Source organism: Sminthopsis crassicaudata, chromosome 2 (genome assembly GCF_048593235.1).
Source record: "Sminthopsis crassicaudata isolate SCR6 chromosome 2, ASM4859323v1, whole genome shotgun sequence".
NCBI classification, from domain to species: domain Eukaryota; kingdom Metazoa; phylum Chordata; class Mammalia; order Dasyuromorphia; family Dasyuridae; genus Sminthopsis; species Sminthopsis crassicaudata.
In genome coordinates, this window is record NC_133618.1 from 646,774,607 (window position 1) to 646,794,149 (window position 19,543).

The window sequence follows — 19,543 nt, forward strand, 5'->3', positions numbered from 1 at the left end:
TTTTGGCAAAACTTGTTTCTTCTCCACTGATTATATGTGATGGAAGGAGGAGAAATTTCTGTGGAAGATGGCAAAAGCCTGTGTAGAGAATAAAGCCTGAAGATCTTCAGATGTAAAAGTAATTGAACAAGTTACCCTCACTCCCACAACTTATGTGGAATCAAGCTGGCATGATTTATTAATTCTATCCTTCTTCCTTTTCCAAGTTCATATTTCTTCCCACTTTTTGAATCCCCATTCCATCCTACAAAGTGCAAATCAAGATCCACATTCTCTGTGCAATCATTCTGGATTACTCCAGTCCCCTTGGATTCCTTTCTTTAAACTTTCAAATCAACTTCTATCTCTACCATGAATCTATTGTCCTGTAATGCTAGCCAACTTTTATATTAATAATTTTATGGATGACCCTTCTGTTCAATGAGTATAGAGAGACAAAGGAAAATTTCTGGAGAAGAAGAAAAAGTAAAAAAAAGAGGGAAAGGTGGCAGCTTGGAAATTGGAGACAGTGTTTGAGGAATGGGAATACTTGTGAAACTGTCAATAACAAAGAGAAAATTTGAAACTTAAATCATAGGACCACAGCTCTCCAGCTAGAAAGAACACCAGAGTCCAGTAATTTATATAGCAACAATAACAATCTAAAAATAAATACCTTTGAACTATTTATGAATTCTGATCAATGCAATGACCAAATAAGATTCTAGATTACCAGTGATGAAGCAAGATACTCACTCCCTGATGGAGAGGTGATAGATTTAAGATGCAAAATGTAACATATATTTCTGGACATGAGCAATGTGGGAATTTGCTTTGCATGACTATGCATATTTGTTACAGTTTTTATTTTATTTTTCATTTTCCAATAGTGAAAGGGAGGTGGGAGAAACAAAGGAAATATACTTTTATTCATTTCTTTCTAATTGTTCTTCCTAACTCAATTCTTTCCCTCTTCCAAAACATCTTCAACTTGGTTGTCAAAGTGTTTTCCCAAGGTACATATTGACGAATATTTAATAAACTCCATTGGCTGCTAATTAACCTCAGAATCAAATGTAAAATTCTCGGTTTGGTATTTTAAGCTCTTAATAATCTTACCTTTTCTACCAGTCCAATCTTCTTACATGCTTTTAACTTTTTATCCTTTTGATTTTGTTTTACTATTTCTTGTTACCTCATAGTGTCATTACTTTCTGATTTTGGTAGCCTTTAAATGAAGTCTTGCAAATGTCAAAATTTATCATTGTTTCTCTTTGATTTTCTTCACTATTGTTGTTTCTGGTTCTTTTTCCCTTTTAATTTCCCCTTCTCATTTTATTTTTTGAGGGAGGTAGAGCATCCTTAGTACTTTACTGGTATTTTGTGAGTAATTTGGATTATTTTAGGACCCAACATAGCACCATCTTCCCACAATTCCCATCACTACTACTTTCTACATTAATAGTTTTGCATCTTAGAACTTGGAGCTGGAAGCTGCATTAGAAATAATCTAGTTTAGCATCTTCATTTTATACATAAGCAAAGTGATGACATCTTGATATCTTATTTTCATCACTCCCAGGAAGCCAGTGATTTCAGCTCACTTATTTCTTCTGTCAGGGAGAAAGGAGAACTGAAACAAACATTCATACACAAAGAAAAATCAAGACTTTACTTGTCACCTTTCCCTGGTGAAGAGAAGTCTGGAGAAGGCAGTGCTAATCCAAAGAATGAATAAATACTAGTCAAATCTTAGCTTTTAGTGAAAGACATTTTAAAGGCAAATGTTTTAGCTCTCAGAGGGAAGACATTTTGAGCAAAGGACACTAATCTAGTCTATACTTTGCAGATAACTGGTCATTCTAAATTCATGTTGTGGATAGAGCATCAGGCTTGGATTCAGGAAGACCTGAGTTCAAATCCCATCTCAGATACTTACTAGCTTTATGATTTTGTTCAAATCCCTTAACTATTATTGGTTTCAGTTTTTTCATATGTAAAATGGGGGTAATAGTATACCTTTTCTGTCAGAGATTTGAGGATCAAATGAGGTAAAAAAACTGTAAAGTGTTTAGTACAGTGCTTCTCACATAGTAAACATTATAAAATGTTAGCTTCTGTATTGTTATTATTATTATCATTGCTGTTGATCTGATTAAGGGTAAGACCAGCTCTGAGACATGGCTGCCATTTGTTAATTGGCTCTTGAATTACCAGCACCAGAATTTCAAATGCATCAGTAGTTAATTCACAGCTGGCACATTGACCTAGTGCTGCCCAATGTCTTGTATCAAAAGCCTTTTGTGCCTTTCAGGTCCTTTGAACACCCAGTATGAAATCTCAGAAAAAAGATAGTGCCCAAAAGGCAAAAGTGAGTAATAGTGTCCTATGCTATAAAAAGACCAAGAAGAGGAGAATTGAGAAACTTTTGATTGGGCAATTAAAAAATTAAAAAAAAATAAAATTGTTGCTAACTTTGGAGACAGCTTTTTCAGTTAAATGAAGAAGTTGGAAATCATATTTCAAAGAACTGAGAAGTTCATACCTGTCAGATTGGCTAAGATGACAGGAACAAATAATGATGAATGTTGGAGGGGATGTGGGAAAACTGGGACACTGATACATTGTTGGTAGAATGTGAATACATCCAGCCATTCTGGAGAACAATTTGGAACTATGCCCAAAAAGTTATCAAACTGTGCATACCCTTTGATCCAGCATTGCTGCTATTGGGCTTATATCCCAAAGAATACTGAGGAGGGGAAAGGGACCTGTATGTGCCAAAATGTTTGTGGCAGCTCTTTTTGTAGTGGCCAGAAACTGGAAGATGAATGGATGTCCATCAATTGGAGAATGGTTGGGTAAATTATGGTATATGAAGGTTATGGAATATTATTGCTCTGTAAGAAATGACCAGCAGGAGGAATACAGAGAGGCTTGGAGAGACTTACATCAACTGATGCTGAGTGAAATGAGCAGAACCAGAAGATCACTATACACTTCAATGCTGTATGAAGAGGTATTCTGATGGAAGTGGATATCTTCAACATAAAGAGGATCCAACTCACTTCCAGTTGATCAATGATGGACAGAAACAACTACACTCAGAGAAGGGACACTGGGAAGTGAATGTAAATTGTTATGCACTACTGTCTATCTACCCAGGTTACTTATACCTTCGGAATCTAATACTTAATGTGCAACAAGAAAATGGTATTTACACACATATATTATATCTGGGTTATATTGTAACACATGTAAAATATATGGGATTGCCTGTCATGAAGGGGAGGGAGTAGGGTGATGGAGGGGATAATTTGGAAAATGAATACAAGGGATAATGTTATAAAAATTATTCATGCATATATAATGTCAAAAATTATAAATAAAATTTTAAAAAGAGAGAGAAAATAATATTTTTGCTGGTCATAGGTGTAAGAGAATTAACAAAACAAAAGGAGAATGGTATATATTTGGTTTGATTGTAAAAAGTTAACTAGAAGCATGTGCACAGACTAACAGTTTTGCAGATTGTTAAATATATCTTTATTTTGTGCATATTTTATTTGATTACAATGATAAACTTATACTCCATCTTTGTAATTTACCACTAAAAAAAAGAACTGAGAAGTTAAAGGAAAGGAAGTGGAGGAGTGATAATAAGTAGATTTTTCTAGGATTTTGGCTAAGATAGGAAGCAGTCATTTAAGATGATATTTGAAACAAAGTTATCAAAATATATTGTTATGTACTATGGATTCACTCAGTTTCTGTATTAAACTTTATTGCTTATGGATATGAGAATGTGTGTCTCTTTCTCACAAGCATTAAAATGAATTAAGAATCCTCCCCCTATTAATTTCAAAGAAACAGCAGAAATAGGGCAGCGGGGTGGTCCAATGGATAGAGGTATACACTAGAATCAGAAAGAACTAAGTCCAAATCCTGTCTCAGACACTTACTGTGATCCTGGACAAGTCACCGCCATTTGCCTTAGTTTCTTCCTCTTTATAATAGGGATAAAAATAGCATCTTCCTCCCAGAGTTGTTTTAAGGATTACATGAAATAATAATTATCAAGCATTCAGCAGTGTTTGGCACACAGAAAGCTCAATACAAAGTTTGTCTATTATAGCTATTATTACTGAAAAAAGGAATGAATCATTTTTCCTGCATATGTTTTTTTTTTCTGTATGATTTCCAGGCAATGCAGCTCTTAATCAAACTGCAAATTTGCCTTTGAGCTAATGTTTTCCTTAAGTAATCAATATTTAGATGAATCCTCTGTGTTCAGTAAACAGATCTCCTTGCTTTAAGGAAGAAATTTTGCTGTGTGTGTGTGTGTGTACTGGTTATAGTTTGTCTACTGTGGACACACTGTCCTCGAGGTCAAAAGAGCCTTGTACAATTGGTGAGTGACACACTTGTCCATGGTATGATGGGGTTAGTTATGTTTCCAGATAAGGCTTATTGACTGATCATAGCAGGGCTTAGACTACAGTTGCTTAACCTGTCTGGATTTTTCTCTCTTTTCCCCCAAATATATCCTGACAGAAACTTTCTATTCCTTCTCTGGAGTGGAGATGTTTTCTATTTTTACTTATTGTTGACTATTTACTTATCATTCATTCTCTGCTTTTTCCTCAGACCCATTGTGAGGGAAAGATGGAAGGAAGATGGGGAATTTATGGAAAAGAAATAATTTTTTTCCTTCCAAGTTGCCGCTTGAAGCAGTTGGCATTTTAAGGTCATATTTATGATTCTCTTTCCTTTTTATTTTCCATGAAATACTAAGCTGCTATTAAAGAAGATAATTATTTACTATTAGATCACCATCTATGTAGGCTTGGAAAGAGATTGATTAAAGGAAAGAAGGGAGAAGCTCATGTGAAAAAGAAATTTTCATTAACATCCCTCTCCCTACCCCAACAGTACATGCTGGGTGAGGGTAAACCAATTGGAGACTTCTTGCTCTGTTAATATATTTAAGATCACTCATACTATAGATTTATCTCCCTTTGTTTTGAACTTGGTGGGAGAAAGACCAATCAAGGTTTCAAGCCCCAAGGTGGGAATGTGGAGGGGGATGGATGCAATTAGACTTAAAGGCACTTCTGGGCAGCAGCTGGTTGCTCTTGGGGTGTAGAACAATTTCACACATGAGAGCTGCTGGCTACCTTGGCTGGACCAACATTAAAAGACACTTGACACTCAGAGTCTCCCCCACTCCACTCCATGCATCTTTCCCTCAAAGGATGCTTCTGCACTTTCTTGGGCATTTCATATTCATTCTGGGATAATTCTGGCTTTCCTTCATTTAGTTTATGAGGTAATCACATTAGAATGGTCTAAAGACTCAAAAAGCTTGAGAACTACTACCCATTTCATTTCCAAGCTTTTTTGGTCTGCAGATAGCCTCTTCCACTCCTTCCCTTATATCTCAATAAGATAGATGGCATATCCTTACCACCTGATTGTCCTTGATTCCTAGAGATCTTGATAGACCTGGATTTCCTGGAAGTCCTTGTGGCTCTGAATTTCCCTTGCATATATATATTTACATATATATATATATATAATCTATATACAATAGGCCTTTGCCTATAAAAATAAATACAAATTTTTAAATTTTATTTTTCCTTTAATGAGTTTGGGAAAAAAATCTGTGTACTTTGATCTTTTTTCATCTTGAACTTGCTGCATAGGATCATTATAAGGGTCTTGAAATCCAGTGATTTCATAAAGTAAAGTCCTTGTGGCCTATTAATTTTAAAATGTGATAGTCTGTTTCATAAAGTTTCTTTGAAAGAGAAATATTGGAAGAGATATTGGAAAAAGATCATTGAAACCTTGACCCCTGAGCCATCTCCTATTGGCAGCATTTGTCACCAGAATCATTAACTCTCACTAGTCCACAGGGCAGCCAGGTAACCCAGTGGAGAAAGTTCGGAGCCTGGAGTCAAGAACACATTCATCTTCCTGAGTTCAAGTTTGCCCCCAGACATTTACTAGCAGTTTGACCCTGAGCAAATCCTGTTTACCTCAATTTCTTCATCTGTAAAATGAGCTGAAAAACAAAATGGCAAATCATTGCATTATCTTTTAAAAAAACTCAAATGGGGTCACTAAAAGTTAGACTTATCTGAAAATGATTGAACAACAAATCAACACATTTTCTGGAGAAACTGAGGCATGGAAAGTCCTTCAGAGAATATATGTTGTAAAGATGCAACATGATGATAATGGGAAAGGGATCTGGGAGCCTGAGTTCTAGTTCTGATTTGATTAATAGTTTGTAGTGTGTTTTGTAAAAATCATTCCCCTTCTTTGGGTTTTCCATTTGAACAAGTTCTGAACAAAAAGGAAAAGACAGCAAGTGAATCTATCTCCAATCTAGGGGTCCTTAATATTTTGTGTATGAGTGTGTGTGTGTGTGTGTGTGTGTGTGTGTGTGTGTGTGTTGTATGTGTGTGTGTGTGTGTGTGTGTGTGTGTGTGTGTGTGTGTGTAATGGACTCCTTTGGCAGTTGGGTGAAGCTGATGAAGCCCTTCTCAGAATATTTTTAAATAATTGAAAGAAATGTTAAATCTCAGACAGGGTTAGTGAAAACAAAGATGACCTAGTCAAACCCAAAAAGTCCTTCTTTCACTATACAAGGTGAGGAGGATCAGAAGATTCTTTCCCCTGCCTTTTTAAGTGATTCCTTTTCAGGAACTTAATTCTTCTCTCTTCTACGCCAGCAGATGCTAAAAACTTGGGTTCTCAGCTAACTTGCTGTATAAAATACAAATATACAAATAAAATACAAAAAACTCATATAAGTTATGATTGTACATATGTTAGTTTGATTCCTTTGATTGATTAAATGATGGAGTAGAGATGTTTTCATCTGATAAAGATATCAGGGCTAGAATATCTTGCTAGTTGCTTCAAGTAAGATATAGGATGATTGATTGACTCATTTAATCCATCAAAAACAATAAGGAGAATTCTGTTTAAACTTTAAAGCACTATATAAATGAATTAGTGAGAACTCTTCTGTTCTGTGATGGTTTCTCTCTTACACTTTCCAAACCTTGATCACATTGCCCAATCGATGTTTAGGAGAAAGTTCGAAGCTGCTCATTCTGGTCATAGGTTGTATGATAGAAAGTGTGGAACCTAGCCTAGTAAATGGACTCTTCTACTATAGCTATATACTATAGAATTGGTCTTCTATTACCCTACTTTTTTTTCTCTTACTTTCCTCACACAATTAGTTTCACAAATCACATATTGCTCTTTTACTTTCTCATTTTCCAAAGATGGTACATTCATTTGGCTTTCCCCTATGAGATCTATGAAAGGGATTTAATGATATGAGTCACACTGAAGTGTTCACAATTAATACCTGCATGGGGAAATGTACATTTTCTTTTTTTTTTTTTTCATTTTTCTTGGAATCACCTTCCTTTTCAATTATTTTCAAATCCCACATTTAATGAATCATCCTTTGTAACAGAGAATAAAAAAATGTGAGGGAAACATTTCAGCACAAGTATTCTACAAAGGAACTAACAGTAAAGGAATATATAAATAAAAGAGGGAAGTGTTCTGTTAAAGACTTTGTTTTCCAATGGTAGAAGTTCAAGCACTGTGATGGGTTGGTACAGGGGGTATTTTGGGATACAGAAGCTTTTCTAATGCATATCACATCATACCAAACTGGTAGTGGTTACATGGGTTTCCAGATAAAGTGTGCTCCCCAAAGCACAGGATTCTCACAGGGTGAACTCGAAGTAAAGTATCTTCCATCAACTAAAGATGTTTAGACTATCCCACAAGGCAGAACACTGGACCAGATTAGAACTTTTTTCTCATCGTCTTCATTTGGAACAACTGTCCCTGCCTTTCTGGTTTGATATCCATGTTACATTTTTCCAGGTTCTTGTGTGCCTAGGGCTTCCAGTCCACAAGATCATTGGATCATGGGTCATTGAATCATAGGACCATAGTTTTGGGGTTGGAAGAGACATCTGATATCATCTAGTTCAACCCCACATTTTATGGATGGATTAAGTAATTTGCTCAGAGGAACAACAGAGGAATCCTGCTCTGGAATCAAGGGGAAAAAGGAAAAGAAAGCTTCTCAGAACAAGTGGGATTTTAACTGGGACTTGTTTGGATCTAGGGGACAGAAGTGAGAAGACAGAGCATTCCAAGAAAGAGAGACAGCCAGAGAAATTTCCTGAAACTGGGTGATGGAGTGTCTTGTTCATATAACATCAAGGAAATGTTATATGAATTATATGAATAAATAATGTTACTCAATCAAAGATTATATGACAAGCAATAAAGTGTAAAGGACTGGAAAAATAGGAGGGTGTCTGAATGATGAAGGACTTTGAATGTCAGTCAAAGGATTCTGTATTTGATCCTATATGCAATAGGGAGACACTGAAGTTTATTGAATAGTTGGGTGACATGACTTGACCTGCTGACATGAGGGTTCTCAGTTTTCCCATTTACCATACGAATGATATAGATGAAAGGAAATCTAAGATTCCTGACAGTGCTCTATCATTCTAAGATTGTATTCTATACTCTTACATAAAGATCAAATTTGAGATTAGCCTTTGGGAATGGATGGTAAGACTCAAGGCAACTTTTATTAAAATATACCATAAACTCAGATTGCTCACAAATCCAGTTTAATTAACAAAACTCTTCATTATGGAATTATATTTTCTTGATTTTTTTTCTTTCTACCTTAAAGTATGTGTTCTCCATCTCTCTAGCATGTACATGTGCATATTAATGATCCATCATTGCTAGAAGGAATCTGCACAAGAAAATCAATAGTTAGGTATTTTAATTATGTGCTTTAACACCGAAAATGGCAACTGAATTTGAAGCTTACAAAGTTTCAGCATTTGTTCTTGGTTTCATTAATATGAAGTCACAAATGAAGGAGCTCACCATTCAATCCACAATAAGGGACCTATTCAACAGGTAATTCACATACAGTAAGCAGGGGAGTTGTGCAAGATATATCATTCCATTTTCCTTCATTCTGCAATAACACACAGTCTTCCCCAGATTTATAATTATTGGGTTCATTACTCTCCCAGTTGGTGTAAATCACTTTTTCTCCAGTCAGGTATGCAAATTGTCCTTCTTGCACTTTGTCTGTGATGCCCAGGAAAGCAGGGGTGCCTTTGACCAAATCCCGAATAGCTTGATTCTCTTCTCTATTCTTTGGGGTGGCAATGATGGCCCCTAATTGCTCACAAAGGACTTTCACTCTGTCAAAAGTAGCTTCTTCTCCATTTGTTAGGAAGAGTTTTTTTTCAGTCTTTTTGCTCAAAGAGAAGGTCAGAACTGTAGGTAAGATTAATATGGTTGACAAGTTCAGCCTAAGAACAAAAACCTTTCTTAGAAATGGTTGTCTTAGGAGATACATATTCACATTTGTTCGGCCCAGAAGTTCTTAACCCTTTTGTGTTTTGTGGATCCTTTGGCCATCTAGGGAAACCTATGGATCCCTTCTTCAATAAATATTTTTAAATAATTAAAGAAAAGACTAAATTTCAGGCAGATAAAAATATAGATGAAAATTTGTTTCTCATCCTACATTACAGAGCCTTTGACATTATCCATAGACCGTTTGGCTCTCTGTGGCTTTGCAGAGTTAAGAACCCCTGGTTTAGCCATAAGATTCTGTTGTGGCAGTGGAAAGTCCACTTTCTAAGGGGCAGTGTGACTTAGATGAAAACCATTATTTAAATGTTGGAAGGGTTTGGTTTGTGAAGCAAAGGAAAACTTTTGGCCAAGGTGAAGGAGTCTTTCCCTATAGAAATGAAACCATGATAAACAACAACAATAAATCGTATAAAAAACCAATAATAACAACAACAAGGAACATCTGTCCTAGGACAGAGAGATTAAAGAGAAGTGAGCAGATTCCTTATCTAGTCTTGGAATGGGACATAGGAGGAACTGTGATTCAATTTCTGATTAAAATGTTTAGCTTTTTGGTATCTTCTTCCTTCCTTTTAATAAGAATAAATATATTTATTTAATAATATTAATAATAATAAGTAATAATATTAAAAATCAAAATAAAATAAAATAAAAATTAACAATATTAAAAAATAAAAAATAACATAAATAAATAATAATAAAAATGAATACTAAATAAATAAATAAAAATAAAATTTAAATAATAAATAAAAGTAAATAAAAATAATAAAAATAAAAATAATAATGAGAGGCAGTGTAGTATAGTATAGTGGAGAGAAGAATGGCTTGGGAATAAAGAAGACTTTGATTCAAGTTTAATCTTGAACACATTCTGGTCATGTGAGCCTGGACAAATCACTTAAGCTCTCAACATTGTAGATGAATCTCTAAAACTCTCCATTATAAGGAATTTGGACTGGCTATTGCTAATCTCTGTCAGTGAAAGGAGTTTCTCACTAGTATTTCCCCACAATGATGATATCCCAGATGTGCACTCACCCCCTTTCCAGGCCAGCTCACCCTTATTCTCCTACAAACTGATACTGGCAAAAATAGATCACAGATAGGTTTTCAGGTTAATAAAACACTTATCGCAGTGCAGTTGGTGTAGTGAGGAGAATGTAAGGATGGGAGTCAGGCAAGACATGTGTTCAAATCCCATATATTAGTTCTGTGATTCTAGACAAATCATTTAACCACTCTGAGCCTCGGTTTCCTCATTTATAAAAATAAGGATAATATTACCTGTAGCTCATAGCTTATAGGGTTGCTATGAGCTTCTAATAAGATAATATAGGTGAATTAACTTTGTAATCTCTGAACTCTATAAACACTGGTTACTAGTAGTAGTAGTAGTAATAGTAATAGTATTGGTTACTTCATAGAATTGACTGAAAGGCCCAAAATGTAATGCATTGAAACTTTTTCTGAACTTTAAAGTATTAAATTTTCTCACTGTTCATGGAGTTCAGGTGGGGAAAGAACCCCCTGATTTCTTGGACTGGAGTGCCTCTTAGGGAATTGGATTTATGCTCTAAGATTAATTATTGTCTGTACTTTAAAGATTATATATACCTGAAGTTTGAAGAATTACCTATAATCACATAGCTAGAAAACCACAACCCAGACCATAAATCTAGACCTAGAAATACCTCAGAGGTCACCTCATTCAAAAGCTCAATTTTGCAATTAATCTCAGTCTCTTAAATGACATGCTCAAAGTTAAATCCTTAGAAAGTATCAGAGGCAGGATTTGAACCCAGGGCTGCAGAATTAGTTTGCTTTCCTGATTATTTAGGTCTCACTATGAGTTCAGGGCTGTGTCTATTCTTTGTCAAACACTATTAACAAATCTTTCTAGGGAGTTTTGCAGTTTAAAAAGTGATTTCCTCTCAACAACTGCAGGAATTAGATGGTATTCTTGTTCCCATTTTTGCCAGAGAACATAGACTCTTAAGAGAAGTTAGTTAAGTGGCTTTCCTAAAGCCATTTGACAATTTGATATCAGATTGTGGCTCAACTCTTGCTATTTCCACTAAGCCCAGTTATTCCCTTCCTTGAAAATTCCTGCCTCAGGCTTAAAGGCCTTTGAAGAATAAATAGGTAAGAAAGAACATCACCATAATCAAGAGCTTACTTTTTTTATTCCTGTCCACTTGAGCTTGAAGGGTCTGGATTTGTTTTTGAGAGACTGTGACCTGCTTGAGAAAAGCTAGAAAGAAAAGAAATAAAAGATGGCTATCATGAGACACAGAAATTTATTCTATGAAGCAATAGAGGGCAGAACTGACATGGACCCAATCAATGGAAGTTACAGGGACATAGATTTGGGCTCAATATAAGGAAGCACTTCCTACGAGAACCAATTAATCATAATCTGTCTAGGTTTCCTTTCTTGGAGATATTCAGGCAGAGGAGTGGGTGATCTCTTGTTAAGGATATCACTGAGAGGACCCCTATATTTGGATCTACTGGATTCAGAAAATTATATGGGATTTTGTAGGTGATCTCTCCGTCTACTTCTGCCTCTAAGAACTATGATTTTAGAAGCTAATTCATAACAGGATTCAAGTTTGAATAAAAAAGAAGGGTGTTCTATAATCCTCCACTCCTTGTCCCATTTTTTTTCAAATTTCATTTGTTTCTTTTGAATGAATGAGTTCTACATATTTCCCTTTGCCAGAAATGCCTTGAGATTAAGTTCAAAATCTGGGTGCTAAATACTTCAATAGCTGCTGAAGATTTCCTCAAATGGTGTCAAATTTCTCCAGCAGATTAGGTATCCTCCTATTCTACAATGCTAGTTGGAACACATTTTTGATTTCATTGTGATTTCATTAAATTCACTCTATCAGTGGTTATTGGCATGCACTTGGCAATTTATAATGTTAGAGAGTAGTTTGGAATCACTGAGAAATAAGGAAAGATTACATTGATTTGCCTTGATCATAAAGCCAGTATACTAGATCAGGTCACTCTGCTTCTGAGGCTCCTTCTCACATATATTATTATTTTAACTTTGTAAGTATAAGTTTTACTTCCCCTATTTTAAGTATTATAAAACTGAAGCTTACGGAGAGCTAGTCCCATAACTAGTGAGAAGCAAAACCAAAATCCAGACCTTTTTTGAAAGTCTACTGCTTTTTTAAAATACATGTAAAATAGTATGAATGTTTCCATAATTTCCTCATTATAAAATTGTTTTGTCTCAATAACCTCAGGAGGAACATGATATTATCATCATAATTCTCATTATACAGATGAGGAAACAGAGTGCCAGATAATTTGATTCTTCCGTTAAGGTCACCTAGCTAATTGGTGTTAAGTCTCAGTTCTTACAAATCTAAGCCCATTATTCTTTACATTAAACATCTCTGCCTCTGACTTAAGAGTCATCTGAAGAGCATACTAGAGAGAAGGAATACCATTTTCGTGAATGGTTGGCTTACACTCATTGATATTTTCCAATTGTGTTTCAAGATACTGGATTTTTCTTTCCAAGGTTGACAGCTTATTCAAAGAAACTAAAATAAAATAAAACAAAACAAAACAAAACAAAAAAAATTAAGAGAGTGTTATCATAGAAATGTCTGCTTCTTCCTTGACTTTCTTCTAAACCCTTGCAAGCTTTCTTCTAGCATTATCACTCAAAGGTGACTTCCCTTTCCAAAGTTACTACTGATTTCTCAGAGCCAATTAATAGCTTCTGTATTTTTAGTGTGATACTACTCTCTCCTGGTGTTTTCCTTCTATCTGTTTGATTATTCCTTTTGTTCCATTTGCTGGGTATTAAAATGTATCAATTCTCTTACCTGGAGTCCCCCAGACTCTGTCTGGATCCCTCTTTTCATCTTGCTTTATATTATACTAATTTATTTGTGTTCTCATCTGTTTCCCAAATTTAATTATCATGTCTGTACAGATGATTCCCAGAGCTTTATATCTAGATCTAGTCACTCTTCTTAACTAATCGTCATAAAGCTCAAAGTAGATGTCACATAAAAATTTCAATCTCAGCAGAATTCATTATTTCACTGCCAAGTCCTCTGGTCTTCTGATTTTCCTATCCCTGTCAAGAGCATCCTCCTCCTCCCACTTACTTCAACCTTCAATTCCAGTGTCATCACCATCATTCACCTCCATATCCAATCAATTCATCGACAAATCTTGAAATTTTTATCTTTATAATACCTCTTTCATAAATACACTTTTTATTTAGCCAAAACCTTGATTTAGCTCCTCATTGCCTCTCACCAAAACTATTGTAAAAGCCATGCTCATAGTTGTTTGGAGGTTCTTCAGCACTAGCATGGAAAATGACTTTGCAAGTTGTATGGAGTACATATTGGAATGGGGAGAGACTTGAGACAAGATAACCTATTAAAAAGTTATCTCAATAATCCGGGTTACAGGTCCTAAAACATGAGCTAGTGTTTAATACACATTACTATGTCCAAGACACTGCAAGGGGATGTATTAGATGATCTCTGGGTTCCTTCTATCTCTAAGATTCTATGATTTGGGATTCAATTTTCCTAAGAAAACTTGAGGATTCTCTCTTCCCTCCTCCTGCTTCTTCTTTTCCAGGTTTATTTTTTTTTAATTGAATCAATGTTTCCTAAAGTTTTATCACTGCCTGAATTGTTTTAAGGTTCAGTTCACTGTTTGGCTCTTGATACTCCAATAGGTACAGAAATATTACTTGAATGAGGTCAAACTACTCCAACTAGTTCCTATATAATTATTTTCAGACACAATTAGTCAAAGCACAATGAAAAATGTTGCATTAAGAAAAGTGTGTATATGGATTTATATGCTTGTATGTATGTGGAAAATGCTTCTAAAATAATTGCTGAAAAGTGATGGGACTATGGTTCCCCTATGTACTGTGGTCTTTTTTAAAAGAAAATAAATTTTTCATAGATAACGTTTTTCTTAAAAAATTTAAAATTTCTTACATTTCCTACCTTCCTGTCCTTTGCAAAGAAATACCTTTTGTAATTAAGAATAATGAAAAGTAAAAAAAGAAAAAAAAGGATGAGCCAAATTAACCACTTCATTAAAAAGTCTAATATTATCTGTAGTGTTCTCTAGTCATAGTTTCTTCTGCAATGAAGCAAAATTAGGGAAGGGGAGAGCTATTGAGTCATAGAAGAGATTCTGGCAATAAAGATACAATTGGAAAAGGAAATTTAACTGCACCGGAAAAGGGATCATCTGTTTCTGTATCCTATCTCAGAATCCCCAAATGGCCTCCTCCCATCCAGGATAAGGACAAAGTAGATAGAACATTACCTGAGCTGTCTCCTCTATCTCCTTTCAATCCCTGTAGTCCTGGAGTTCCTTGTGGCCCTGGTTGTCCTGGAGGTCCCATTTTTCCTGGAGGGCCCTGGATACCTCTGAGCCCTTGGCCTATTATTGAGCATAAACAAACTTATCTTTGTATTCAGTATTTTAAAAATATTTGAAAAAATGAATTTTATTGTTAAGTTTTTGCTTTATATGTGATATTTTTGTATATGCCCCCTCTACTTCCTTATCACCTATCAACAGCCTATTCTTGAAACAAGAAAGTTGTGATGGTACAATGGTATGTCTTCACTTTTAACGATACCAGATTGGCTCAAAATATTTTACTTTGACCAGATGAGACCAGGACAAGCTGGTTTCCCCACTTTGATTTAGTTTTTTTTTTTGTCAGCTGAATGGTAGACTTGGGACCATACATAGATCTTTCATTATTCTCTTGTGTTTTTAATTCTATAGAATTTTTAAAGAATTCCTATTACTTCAAAGACACATGCAAAAAGTGTGGCTCTCAAAGATTACACTTCAATAACTATATGCACTGTAGAGATTGATATGGGGAAGTCAAACATTTCAAGGATCTTTAAAGCTCACAAGAAACAGAACTACTCTCACCAAAGCACAAATGATAGTGAAGTTCAAATGAAAAAAAATGTTAATAGCTGACAAAATGTTGCTTCAAAATGTCTTGATTAATCCCTAGGGAGAAAACAAGAACTTTGTAGGAACCTCTTATCTGGAAGAGTTGCTCCTCTTTTTCTTTTTCTGAGGCTGGGGTTAAGTGACTTGCCCAGGGTCACACAGCTAGGAAGTGTTAAGTGTCTGAGACCGGATTTGAACTCCTGAATTCAAGCCTGGTGCTCTATCCATTGTGCCACCTAGCTGCCCCCTGGAAGAGTTGCTCCTAATCTCTCTAAAGTGTATTTCTCAAAGTTGAAAGAACAGTAGTATGACTAGTTGAAAATCAGTTGCTAACTCTTAGTCTCAATAAAAATGCTCATGGGAAAGACTAATAGATTAAAGGTTAGAAAAAAAATTAATTTTTACAATGACCTTATTTTATTTTCATTTAATATTCTTTAATTTCAAACCATTTTCAGAAGATCAAATAAGCTTGCAACATCCAGACATTTTCATCAGATTGTAGAACATTCATCTACTCCAAAATTTTGGGAATTTTGTACATTAAGCTAACTTTGAAGTTTTTTTTTCCCAATTGAAGAAAATTATGAACTGAAAAATCTATTGATATACTGATAAACAAAATTGTTTTGATAATTATAGGAACTCCTTAATAGCAATACAACTTTGCCCCATACCACAGGTCATGAAAAGCTAAGAAATGTATTCAGAAATGGAGAGAAATATACTTCAGTGGCTTTAGAACTTCTCTGATTGAAGCCCTATTAAGAATCTATAGGCTATAATAAAGGAAAAATTTTGAAATATAAATATTTTAAAAGGTATAATTAATATCTAATATGGAAAGAAAGTTTTCATGAATTAAGATCTCAATGCTAAATTATGTAAAACAAAAGATCACAACAAATGGAGGACATGTTGCACATTATGGCTTATATGCCAGGAAATGTAATTATTGTAAATTGTTCCAAATAATTATTTGATAATATAAGCAAAATTATTGTACAAAAGCATATACAGTACTTGGAACACATAATCCTCTGCTTCTCTACAAAATGGAGTGAAATGAGCAAAAAACATTCCACAGAGGAAATACATGGGGTATAAAACAAACTGGTGATCTTATGGAAGAGTACCTAGATTTTCTTCCTAGTATTCAATGTTTACTTTAAATCTTACTAAGCAAGCAGTGTTCCAAGGATTTACCCAAAGTGGATTGAGAAATTCTCATGTGAAAGCCTTTGAAAGTGTACTATACACTATATACTGCCAACCAACATAAGGCACCAACATACTTCTTTCTTTGACTCTTTGGAAATTGAAGGTGCCACATTACCAGACTTGAATATATAGAATGGCTTTGATCATCTTGCTCCCTTATTTGGAAAAAAAATTGGATGAGATATAATCTAGAAAAATAATTTAATATCATTAATAAATATGACATTCTCAGGTGTTGAGTCTGAATTCCTGTAAAGAGGCAGTTATCATATGAAAGCACCTGATAGAAATGAAGATTCATGGAGAATGGCTCCAATTGACCTATACCTGGTTCTCCCTTTTCTCCCTTGAGCCCATCCCTTCCATCTTTTCCAGGAGCTCCATTTGCCCCAGGGGTACCACAAGAGACCAGGGAGCAGCAGGTTTGCTCAGTCTTCTCACTCAAAATTGGTTCAGAGTGGTCAGTCTTTACCATGATGATGAGGTAGAGTAGGAACCAGGAAAAGATATCCATCCTTCAAACCTTGGTTGGAGAGAAAGTTGAGGGCATTTGTTTTAGAAAGATAAATTGCAAGAGTCTTCAATCAACCTCACTATTGCCTCCCACTATTGTTTCCTCCTCGTGATACTGTCTCTTGCTATCTATTTTTCCTCCAAACCAGCCTGTACACATAATCCAATTTCATTGCTTTGGATACTGTCAGTCTCTTGATCAGTGTTTTATTTACTCCTGATCATCTAAGAGATGAATCAATCGAAACTGATTTGGATGCCATTATGCAAGCTAGTCTCCATCCTTTTATCCTGGCTTCTTTCTCATTCTGTCCTAATGAAAACTAGATAGGCACATCTCTTAACTTTCCAATCCACACATTGTAAACTCAATTCATCACTGCCCAGGCTAGTCCGGTTGCTTTCTTTGACTTGACTTCTATTTATTAGGATTGTTTACAGTGCCTAGCACAGAAATGGACATAGAAAGCATCCCAAAAATCTTAGTGTAGTTTTAAGTTTTAATTACTTCAGAAACATAAATGCCACAAACTCACAAAAATTTTGTAAGATTAACTAAAATATCAATTAATTAAAATAATTAATATATAATCATTTGCAGAGTCTTATGTTGCACATCTCTCCAATCAATTTTTAAACTTGGTAAAGACTTTCATCAGCAGCTATTTAGTGACAAAGGATTCATTCAGAATCTTAGCCTTAAGCTCATACAAAGAATGAAGTTTTGATGGACTTCATAAAGGGGAAAAAACCCCACAATCTAAAGGAGATTGATTAGGTTACTGTGGTGGCAAAAATATTCTAGTATTTACTTAATTACTGATATGGGAATTTTAGAAAATGTCATCCAGACAAAGTCACATATATGGGATATGACAGGTTTTATTACATTATTAATAATAAATCAAATAATTAAATAAAGGCTGCTCCTATTAAAATTTATTATTTAAAATTCACAAAACTAAGTGTAATGGATAATAAATAATTAAAACTTCAAATGACTTTTATAAGTTCTGGTCATTTATATTTCTGAAATTAATAAACTTTAAAAGTACACTGAGATTTTTGAGCTCCTTTGTATAGCAGAAAATTTGAAAATAAATTTAAAATTGTAAATTCATTTTTCCTTCTTTTTTTCTCCCCTCCCTCCCTCTTTCTCTCCCTCCCTCTCTCCTTCCTTCCTTCCTTCCTTCCTTCCTTCCTTCCTTCCTTCCTTCCTTCCTTCCTTCCTTCCTTCCTTCCTTCCTTCCTTCCTTCCTTCCTTCCTTCCTTCCTTCTTTCCCTTCTTTCCTTTTTCCTACTTTGTTCATTCCTACCTATGGTTTAGACCTTTAAAAAGTTATGTAAATCTTGTTTGTTCTTGCCAATAAATCCACAGGGGTGGATTGGGGTAGGGGAGTTGCCAGCCCTTCAGCAGGAGAAAAGTCCAATTTGACGTCCTTCTTTCCTTTACCTGCAATAGATCTTGCATGTTTCTAAAAAGTAATTCCAAAGGAAACAAGAGACTTAAAAGGAAATGAGGAACACCAAAATGGAAAGACCCTTGATCATAAGTTACAGTTACAGATAGAAAGTTTGCCTGAGAATCTGATATAAAGTCGAGGTCCTGGAACCAAGTTAAAATACAGAGATCTTTGACCCAAGTTCCACAAGCTGTATTTCTGATCAGAAACTTACCTGGGATTCAACAGGAATGACACAACAAGACAGAATGTCCTCTATTTTAGCTCAGAGAATTCAGGAGGAGGTTGGATTTAGTAGAATATAAAGAATCAAGTTAGTTTATAAGGGTAGAGTTCTGTCCTTGTCCTGCTTCCACAGATTAATAAACAACTGGACCAAATATCCAGCTCTCATTTTTACTGCTCCTGAGGGATTCTGGCAGATCGGGAGAAAAGTATAGAAACAATTTCAGAGCTGAAAAGGTCCTATCTGACTGTTCACAACGCATACCTAAAAAAGAATTCCCTCAACAACATACTTGAAAACTGGTAACTCAACTGTTGCTTGAAGATCTTCAATGAGAGGAAGTCCATCATCTCCCCATGATGGAATTTTATTCCATTTTTTGGTAACCCACATTTTTAATAAGCTTTGTCTGGCTCTATTCTCTGGGACCAGTCTAAGTTCATATGACAATCATTTGTGCATAAGAAACAAATAATAGTCCAAAACCTAATTCCTACTTTCACTTTTGGGCAGACCCTAGGTGAAATGAATCTTCATGACTCTAGTTGTTCTAGTGAGCAAAAACTAAAAACCTTAAAGCCTAGAATGAGGCACAGTGGGAATAGGGCAGAGAGGGAGTAGAGTGAGAAACAAGATTGTATCCTCTCTCTTATTAGAGATTAGATTCTCTAAGACTGATTCTAGTAGGACC

The 19,543-nt window shown here is 35.1% G+C and overlaps 1 protein-coding gene across 1 annotated transcript; it reads right to left on the reverse strand.

The window, feature by feature from the left end:
- Window positions 1–8,388: 8,388 nt before the first annotated feature.
- MBL2 (mannose binding lectin 2) lies at window positions 8,389–19,043 on the reverse strand. The gene is made up of 6 exons (XM_074296674.1): window positions 18,841–19,043; window positions 16,978–17,173; window positions 14,776–14,892; window positions 12,930–13,004; window positions 11,618–11,692; window positions 8,389–9,339 (listed from the first exon to the last, which is right to left on the reverse strand). The coding sequence occupies exons 2-6, from the start codon at window positions 17,162–17,164 to the stop codon at window positions 8,960–8,962; spliced, it is 834 nt and encodes a 277-aa protein (XP_074152775.1). The 5' UTR covers window positions 17,165–17,173; window positions 18,841–19,043; the 3' UTR covers window positions 8,389–8,959.
- Window positions 19,044–19,543: the final 500 nt, after the last annotated feature.